General features: G+C 37.1%; 1 protein-coding gene across 1 annotated transcript in view; it reads right to left on the bottom strand.

The window, feature by feature from the left end:
• Positions 1-7,811: 7,811 nt before the first annotated feature.
• The window catches only part of LOC108674512 (glucose-6-phosphate 1-epimerase-like), a 17,278-nt gene continuing 14,993 nt past the window's right edge, over positions 7,812-10,096 (bottom strand). Inside the window, exons 6-7 of the mRNA XM_018162471.2 lie at positions 9,623-10,076; positions 7,812-9,533 (exon numbers count right to left, since the gene is read on the bottom strand). Coding sequence (XP_018017960.1) covers positions 9,916-10,076 — 161 coding nt within the window. The 3' untranslated portion in view covers positions 7,812-9,533; positions 9,623-9,915. The remainder of the gene's footprint in view (positions 9,534-9,622; positions 10,077-10,096) is intronic.

The raw sequence follows: 10,096 nt of genomic DNA, 5'->3' as shown, positions 1-10,096 counted from the left end.
GCCCTTTACTTCCACTAATTATTATACGATGTTTCGATACGATCTTTGAATTCAAAAATTTTTATGTTCAATGATCACGTTTATTTTTCTATATAAAATGCAAGCTTTATCAACAAGAGTGTAAGTATCTTTAATAGAACAATGCCAATTTTGACAATTTTTTTCTTCATGTGCAGTTTAACTAATATGATACAAAGGAATAGATTGCATGCAATCGAATCCGCGTTCGTTTGAGCTGGTTGGGAGTCGGATGGAAGCATATCTTCCAAATCAGTTTCAGGTATGATTTTAAGAAATAATTAAATAAATTAAGGAGTAAATTAATTATGACCGTAAATGAAAATAATTTGGTGTGCTCTGAATGACTGAATCAACTGGTCAAACTCTGAACAACTAATACATCAAGTGCTCTTAATCAACTCGTATATAGGCGACTTTTGCATTCAAGTATATCGGCAAGATCTAATGGAACTTTTTTCAGAATCAAGAGTACATCCTTTACCGGCTGCAACGTTGTGAGGCCTCCTCAAGATATCCTTTGCTCACCGGAGAGTGACGCGTCTCTACCGGCAACCTTGGAAACGTTCATGTGGGGCGCAAAGCTTAAGCTGCAGCCTTCCCAAGATCTTCCTTGCTCATCGGTGACACCGTGACTGTGAGTGATGAGTTTCTACTGATGTCAGTAGCGACCTTGTAACTTCTACTGAGCACAACGTGTCTTTCAGTAGATTCCTCTTGCTCATCCGTGAGTGACGTGCACAATTAACAATATTGGGATTTTCTCTGTGTTGCCTGACGTAACGTTCATGCCAAGGCCGATTTCTGATGACCTGCAAACCTGTTTCTAGTTGCCACTTGCCTGGAACGTTTTTTTTTTCAAGGTGGAACGCTTTTTTACCACGTTTTTCTTAGCTTGCTTTCGTGTCTGTGATGATCAAATCTTGCAATCGATATTTCATCAACTTTCCCATTAGCTAGCGCTCTGAAACTTTTAGGGAAGCTCAGCTCCCGATAACAATACAATAATCAATAATTTGTTGCACGTTTCCAGGCGTATAAACTCTAAAGGAACTCACAAGCAGGGGTTGGAACCTTTAATGCACGTCATCCTCAAGAGGATATTCGTGTTTAGACTGCGTATATCGATGATACGCTTTGTATCATCGATACGTACATCAAGTCAAGTAAATTGGCTCGCAACGTGTTTCATGTGTAGCAACGGACTAAAAATGAGAAAATAAAATACTTAAAAAACTAAAAAGTAGAAAATAAAATGCATAAAAAAATTTTTAAAGACCACGTTTTTCATGTGGACTCAAAAGTAGAAAATAATTTTTCGGCAGCTACTGATCTCTGTTTGCTTTCATTCTCTTGGTCTTTTGTATTTCAGTTAAAATATTTTACATCTAAAACGAAAAACGTGGGGCGCATCTTCATTTAGGCATGCCTTAATTTCAATTTTGAATTCAACCACTATTTCTAATTATATCAGCAATACACTTATCAAATGCTCAATGAACCATCATATTCATCATATCTAGTAATCACCAAACAATTAAATACATATGCGCATGGTTGAATTCAACCATGCATATGCGCCCCACGTTTTTCGTTTTAGATGTTGTAAAATATTTTAACTGAAATACAAAAGACCAAGAGAATGAAAGCAAACAGAGATCAGTAGCTGCCAAAAAATTATTTTCTACTTTAGAGTCCACATGAAAAACGTGATCTTTAAAAATTTTTTTATGCATTTTCTTTTAAGTGAACCTCTAATCTTAGATTTCCACTCTAGTGACGGAATATAGGGATTTGGTAGGTTTGCATTCTAAAGGCTTTTACATAAATATGGCAGCATTTTGTGACGTTTCATCAATGCCAACGCGTACTACGGTGTTTTGAGAGTCACCTAAAGCAAACAGAACTTGGGTAACGCATACGGTTATTTTCTTATAGTTTTTCATTTCTCAATGCGTCCTTAATGTGACGGAATATACCTCGTTTACCCTATGAGTAAGATAGTCATTTGTCAATATGAGGAGCATTCATTCGTGAGGAGCTGTGAGAAAAAATTCTTTGTTTTTGAAGTAAAAGAATTTTTTTCAATTAAAAGAAATGCAATACTTGATTTTTGGAAATATGATGCTACAATTAACACTCCATATTAGAATTCAATAGTTGTTACAATTTCAGAATTATCTTCAAAACGTTTGTTTTCATTCATTTGATCAGAATTTTTTGTTAGTTTGATCAGAAACAGAAAAAGGTTTTGTTAATTTGATCAGAAACAACATAATTATTCATTCTCTTGCACTAAGTATACGAATGATTAGTTGGACTCTGTTACCGTCCGCATTGATCATCCCGCCAGATTATGCACCGGGAGCCCGACTCGGCGCATAGTGGCAAAGCAGAGAGTTTATTAGACTTTCATCTCGAGTAAATGAGGAAATTAAAAATGAACTGATTCTAAAAAATCTCTGGACTTAAAGCCATAGAACAAGTGCAAAGCTGACTGTTTGGTCTGAGAGCTTGTATAATTCTTGGCCCCTTGGCTTGGAAACAATACCACTGTTACTGTATTCTTTTTTTTATGTAAGCCTTTTGAGTTTGATGTACCTACCTTCTTCTTCTTTTCGGGGTGTCTACACTGGGTAGACTTAAAGCCACAGGTCAACCTCGAGGACGGCCGTTGGGCCTGAGAGCCTGTATATAGTCAGATGGGGTAAGACAGGACCGAAATCACTAACAGGCATGTAGCATCTATACCATGAATAACTAAAAAATCCTGAACTTATCATAAGGTGTGGTTATGCATTGGGCTTCAAAGCTACAACTCAGACTTGTTGCATACAACACAGTTTTCTGTACAGATTAGAAAAAGTGAGCTGGTCCCATCTTACCCCATTGGGGTAAGATGGGATCAGGCTGGGGTAAGAAAGGACCAACAGGTAATTCTTATGTTACAATAAATATAAATCTGATATTCAGTATTATCCATCTAGAAACACATTATTTGATTAAACAGCCACTTGTTACTGTTTTGTGTTGCAGGAAGTCAACTCTAATATCAGTCACATTGGAGTTTTTGCCACGAGAAAACTTTGTTAAGCAAAGTAATAGTAGGTTGGCTTTGATTCATTGTAGAGCACTGCTAAATGCTACATGTATATTCCATTAGTGTCCTTGTCTGAAAATTTATCAAATTGGTAATAAAACCAATAGATAATAACTTAAGAGTCGGACGTCATGCATTTTCTTGCTAACTGCATTTGTGGTGCACTTCGTCAAACATAGCCCATGCCCTCTCACAAAATTGTGATAATTATTTCTTATGTTTCACACAATGATTTTTCTCCCAGCCACTCTTGCACATTGTTCTGCAGCTCACTAATGGGAAGAGACATCCCTATTTTCTCCATCCCCATGATGCAATTCACAATAGTATGCTAAAATTATCTAATTAAAAAAGCTAACAAGTTAGAATGGTTATTTTAAGCAGAAGATGAATATTTTGACCAAAATACTCCATGTATACTTATGCACAATGTTTTTTTCATTTAAAAGCTATTTTTGATAAACTATGGGTAAAAGAGGACCGTTTGTGGCAATTGTGGGGTAAGACAGGACCATTTGAGGGGTAAGATAGGACCACTTGTGGGGTAAAACAGGATCATTTAGTGGTCCTGTCTTACCCTGTGTCCGGTCCATTTTTACCCCATTTTAGAATAGTTGTCAGGCAGTGATGGTAGCAGGTAGGAATGCCTAGTATGTCTCAAAAGTTGCTTATTACTTGAGGTTACCTGCCTACATCCACAAACCTGGCCAAAAAATTTTTTGTAATCAGACACAGCTTATTTCCCAAATAGGGTTAACTATTTTGTGACCCTTCTCTACATAGGTTTTCTTTGAAAATTAACCAAAAATTAATTATTTGCAGAAGAGGGTTGAAACAAACACTGAAATGACAGGCAATGATTGCTCTAACATATTCTTTTGTCAAATTAAATTCAGTACAATTAGAATGCATGCAATGGGCCGGTCCTTTCTTACCCCATGAAGGCTGCGATCCTGTCTTACCCCATTCGACTATATTGTGTTTAAATTCTTCTAAGTAGGTAACCACTGAATTCTTGTTTATAGTAGGTCAGTGGAATGAGTGGATACAGTGGCTCAGGATGCAAACTGTGGAAAACAGGGCAAACATGGCACAAGAAAACATCCACAAGCAAGAGCCACTGCTCAGACAGGATCCAACTACTTTTCATATCAAACTAGAAGAATGAATTACAAATATGACAAAATAGGTTAATAGGCTATCTAAATATATCAGCTGTATTTACAATTCAGTTTAGTTTTTACAATTTAACCTAGTTAAAAATAGCTGTATTTACAATTCAGTTTAGTTTTTACAATTTAACCTAGTTAAAGTTCACTCAGTCTACCTGACTAGGCTGACTTCAGAATAAATTTGGTCAGAAACTGAAAGATCTTACGTTGTACATCACTGTTATAATTCCCTAACCCCAGGAGCTAGTCTGGAAAAGTCCTATTTTTGTCTGAAATATCGCGGCTCTAATATCATATAATTTCAGTAGGTATGAAATCTCGCTGCTCGTAGAAATGGAATCACGGCTGGCAAATCCATAAAACCACGGCTCAAAAAATTCAGTCGCGGCTCGCCAAGTAGATATATTCCATACTAGCCCAGGAGGTCACGTATAGTAAATGGTACATTTAAAAATCTTTAATTAGTCTCCAGTTCTTGTCTGGGCTGTACATGACATTGACATTGCAATAGGAAGTGCTCAATTGTATCTGTTGTGCTGCAGGTGATGCATTGATCGGAGTCGCCCACACTCAGGATGATGTATGTTTTCGGTGAATTTTCCCACGCATTTTCACTTTTTTTAAGCTATTGCTATGCACAGTTGGCGCAATGTAATGAAAATTGATTATCTTCTCACCCATGTTTGCGCAATCCCGGCCATCTTTATTTTAGAATAAATTTTCTCCAAAGTCATATGGCAACACTGAACACCGTCTGTTTCCATTTTGTATGTATAACAGCCGCAGTTTACGATTACCATACGTTCCGTATCCGACAAGGCGGCATAGTGGCAAACCAGAGCTTTTTTAGAATCAGTTCATTTTTAATTTCCTCATTTACTCAAGATTTGAACCAATTTCTTAAGTATGATAATGCTGGTATCCAGGATACTTTACTGGTCTACTTATAGGACTCAAAAATGAACTTGAGGATTTTATGACATTCGAGCCGCGAGATTTCATACCTACTGAAATTATATGATATTAGAGCCGCGAGATTTCATACCTACTGAAATTATATGATATTAGAGCCGCGATATTTCAGACAAAAATAGGACTTTTCCAGACTAGTTCCTGACCATGGTCCATGGGGAGTCGCTCATTTTGAACCTATGGAGATGGCTTCTGACACCAGCATGTCCTATTCTTAGTCGGGCAGCTGCGCACTCCAGTCTTCGAGACTTCAAACAGAGCCAACTGCCAAGGACGCAGTCTAGGTTCCTCCATGATGTTGTTCAGAAAAATTCCCTTCTGGGAGGACGTACCTACCAAATTCCAAGAAGTGACTCACAGTAACCAATCGACTGGTCATCACCTGACATCCGTAGTTACAGAATAATAAACGGAACCAAATACTTTTTGCATTAGTTGAAAATGATAGAATTGACCAATTCAGTCATTTTTAGAGCATGGAAAATTCATTTAAGAATTTTTTCGTATATCTTCTTATTCCTAATTTGGATATGATATTCATATGGAGAAATTTGTTGTTGTTGTTGTTAGCTTTGTTTGAGATGTGTAGATGACCTCCTGCGGGATATGGAGAAATTTGAAATATTCGATGCCGATGGAGAGTCATCGCAATGGGATTTTTCTCTAGTTTGAAAGTTTTAATGCAATACTTTATATGTAATTAAAGTAAGCGATCTCCAGATTTTTTATTTTGGCGTGAATATAATTCATAAGTGCTTTAAAAATATCCAAAGTCCTTTCTTATTGTTGGTGACGATTAGAGTTTCGGATTTATTATCGTATTGCCCTAATAATGTACGGTATCATCATCTGTATTACCGTCTTGCTTCAGTACGTATTCCTCGGTAATTTCTCGCCATCTAGACTAAAGTTGAGCTAAATGTTTAGGTGTGAGAGAAGGGACGCTTGTCGGTCACTACGGATTTCGGTCCGTGTATCTCGTAGGCCCAGTGGTTAAGGGCAGGGTGGCCCAATGGTTAAAGTTCATAGTACCAAGATCGGCGCAGATAGGCGCGGGTTCGATCGCTGTGCGCCAGTTTCTGTTCAGAATCGGCAAGGAGGCCGGGCGGTTAAGCACAGCAGAATTCGAGCACCGAGTTGTGAGTTCGAGACCGGCAACAAGCTGTGAATGTTCTGTGATGTTAAGAATCGGCGACAGGCCAACGGCCTAATAAACGCTTAAACTGCATTATTATATAATAACCGAAAGGCAATGGGTTGTACGATGCATTTGTAATTACACATCGACAGTATTAAATGCTCAAAATCCTATTTATATTGTTGCAGAATTGTCAAATTTTGAAAATATAATTTAGAAAATCATATCATTTGAGAAATACAGAATAATGTTGAAGTTATTCTATAAAAATGGAAGTATGTACTAAATTATTTTCAAGACACATATCGTCCTAATATCTTAGCGCGGCGACAAATGCGCGATGGCGAATTGAGCGATATCCACAACAAAATTTAGAGTCGCCCCAGCTTCTGTTAATCTAAATAAGAAGCTGCCGCGTCTGTAAATTTTCACTGGGATTGGCTGTATCACACACCCAAAAATCCAAGGCTGAATGACTGGGATAACAGCAAAATCTGGAAATAATTAATTAAAATGTCACTTTCAGGAGTGCATTCAAACAAAAGTATAATGGGATCATTTTACCTTAATTGGGATCACGTAAATAAAACAACATTCGAGATTGACTCGTTTATTCACGGAATGCTTCTAAGTTCAATAAAATGCATAGTCGTATTGTACAGAGAAATGTATATTGGAAACCATTATTCGCGATCTCATTGAGTCGCGTCTTAATTAACAGTAATTGGTAACAATGAGAGCTTGCAAAGAATATGCATTAATACTTTATTTATTTTATGGAGAAAGTATTGCTACCTCATTTATCTTTATGTGAAATAATTTCATTACAAGATGATTACCAAGACAACTAGAATTACACGTCTATAGTTCAAGTCTCAATAGCAGTAGAATTATAATTACACTAGTTATTACATTAGATAATTTCATTCAAAGAAGTTTGTAAGTTGTGCGTGCAATCTATAGATAAGCTTCGTTCACAATTCGTAAGAACTTCGAATACCAAAACCTTTCATGCCATCAACGATGAAAATTTGTGCGGTTTTAAAGGAAATTTTTAGGAGATTCAATTTTTTTTTTAAGTTTTTTTCCGTCGTATAAATCAGTTTTAATATAAATTTTTAGGAGATTCAATTTTTAAAGTTATTTCCATCGTATAAATCGTTGTGAAATTTTGTGAACCTTTAGAACGCAATTTACAACAAATATCAATACTTTTATTCCGTGATAACAAATTTGACATAAATAAGGCTTTTTGAAATGGAATCTGTTAACAAGAACCTTTGAGCAACGCGGAAACTTTTTCTAGCTACGATACAATCGTTTTTGACACTGACAAATAAAATTCTACGTCAAACACTTCACGTCAAAAAAAAAAATCAAAATTGGACACACGGTCGACATAAAAAAGTAAAACTAACAATTTTTTATCCTACGACAGATACGCTAAATTTAATTAAAAATCGTAATAAGCTGACGACATAATCACAATTATTTGAGAGATTTTAATAGACCTGTACAAGACAAACAAGCTTTCCTACGAATAATTATGCCTAACTGAGGGAGTGCGGCGATTGAAAATTATCAAAAAATAAAAAGAAACAAAAATTGGAAATAAAATGAATGTAACAATTGTGAAATATAGTTGACAATATTATAAAATCCAGAATTTGATTGAGTATTTTAGCATAAAAAAGAGAGCCTTACGGTATCGCCTCTTAAGTTTAAGCAAACAATCAACAGCACAGTGATTATCAAGAGAAAACGTTAAGTTAATTTAGCCGCGATCAACGTTCACAGGAATAATCAACCTTCATTAATTAAAAGCTAATTCAACACTTCAGAGTCTCTTCTCTTTAACATAAATAGAAGAAGAATGATTTGGACGAGGTTGTATTAATAAATATCTTCAAAAGATCGGGAAAATGGTACATTCTTATCGTGTCGTAACATCGCCTTAACTTACCGTCTACCGAACGCATTATCTGGCACGGTTCTAATTACTTAGGTTCCTGTTAATAAACTAGAAAACTATTTATTACCTAGTAATTAATGTCATGAAATCAGTGCCTTTCTGGAAGATTAATATTAAAGATACCTTCACAATAAAGGCAAAGGAATGTGGCTGAGAAATCGAATGCCTTCTTCTGATCTGGCGCGGTTGTTATCCTTTTTCCTTGTTAATTCTTCGTCTAATTAAATATCACTTAACAACTATTTTATTATGGGAAGGAAATAGAGCTTCCAGAACATAGAGTAGAGCAGTGCATAAATAATGTTAACAAAAAGACAATTTCAAGCGTTTTTGGCACTACTAATTGTTTCCAATTTTTGTTAACATTTACTAAAAAAATAACTTGAAATTTAAATGAAGAATCCACACGCAGGATGAGAGAAGTAGGAGTCAGTTCACAAAATCCGAGATTAGAATCCGGTATTTACTTTCATCTAGCAAAACAAAAAAAAATATTATGGTAACTTTTTACAGATTAAAGGTTTAATTTTTCATTCTCGGTTCCCCAGTAACATCTGCACTTCAGGACAAAAATATTCAGCCAATGGTTAATTGTCCTGATGGTTAATGGTTAATGCTCAAAAAAGGGACAATTGTGGCTCGAATAATATTATATTTGATTTATTGATTTCATTAAAGGCATGAAGTTTGAAAATTTCATCATAATTTCTTGCCCGAACAAGTTTATAAGTGCAGCGAAGTGACTGCAATGTGTTCAATGCAGTGCAGTGAATGCAGTGGAGCACAAACTGCAGAATTTTACGTAACTTGCATCAGTTTCAGTTCTTATAAGACTTGCGTTAACAGCACATCAGTTGATGAGCTTAAACTGCAGCGCCCACTTGAACTTTCAGCACTTGCAGCAAATAACGTGCAACCACCTGCGGCCTAGTTAACTTAACGCAGCTGTAGCCTAGTTAATCTGCAGCAGCTGCAGCCTAGTTAACTTAACGCAGCTGCAGCCTAGTTAACCTGCAGCAGCTGCAGCCTAGTTAACTTAACGCAGCTGTAGCCTAGTTAATCTGCAGCAGCTGCAGCCTAGTTAACTTAACGCAGCTGTAGCCTAGTTAATCTGCAGCAGCTGCAGCCTAGTTAACTTAACGCAGCTGCAGCCTAGTTAACCTGCAGCACCTGTCTCTTATACACATCTAGATGTGTATAAGAGACAGGCTGTAGCCTAGTTAACCTGCCGCAGCTGCAGCCTAGTTAACTTAACGCAGCTGTAGCCTAGTTAATCTGCAGCAGCTGCAGCCTAGTTAACTTAACGCAGCTGTAGCCTAGTTAACCTGCAGCAGCTGCAGCCTAGTTAACTTAACGCAGCTGCAGCCTAGTTAACTTAAAGCGGCTGTAGCCTAGTTAACCTGCAGCAGCTGAAGCCTAGTTAATCTGCAGCAGCTGCAGCCTAGCTAGGCTGCAGCAGCTGCAGCCTAGCTAACCTGCAGTAATACCTCCATCTGCCTCCAAGACCTGCATGAGGCTATTAGCCTCCAAGACCTGCACGAGCCTACATGACCTGCAGTATCTGGCTAGCCTCGAAGACGGTGCCGGGGGGCAGGACGATGGGTGAAGTCACGTGACCAGACTCCACGCAAACCATGTTCGGGAATTCTTCTTCCCCGAAGTCGGGGATTTCTTTTGCCTTTTCCAGCCATGGATTCCACACCACTGTAAAACATATAAAAATA

The sequence above is a fragment of the Hyalella azteca genome, unplaced genomic scaffold (genome assembly GCF_000764305.2).
Source record: "Hyalella azteca isolate HAZT.00-mixed unplaced genomic scaffold, Hazt_2.0.2 contig16827, whole genome shotgun sequence".
Lineage (NCBI taxonomy): Eukaryota > Metazoa > Arthropoda > Malacostraca > Amphipoda > Hyalellidae > Hyalella > Hyalella azteca.
This window is presented reverse-complemented; position numbering and strand designations above follow the sequence as displayed.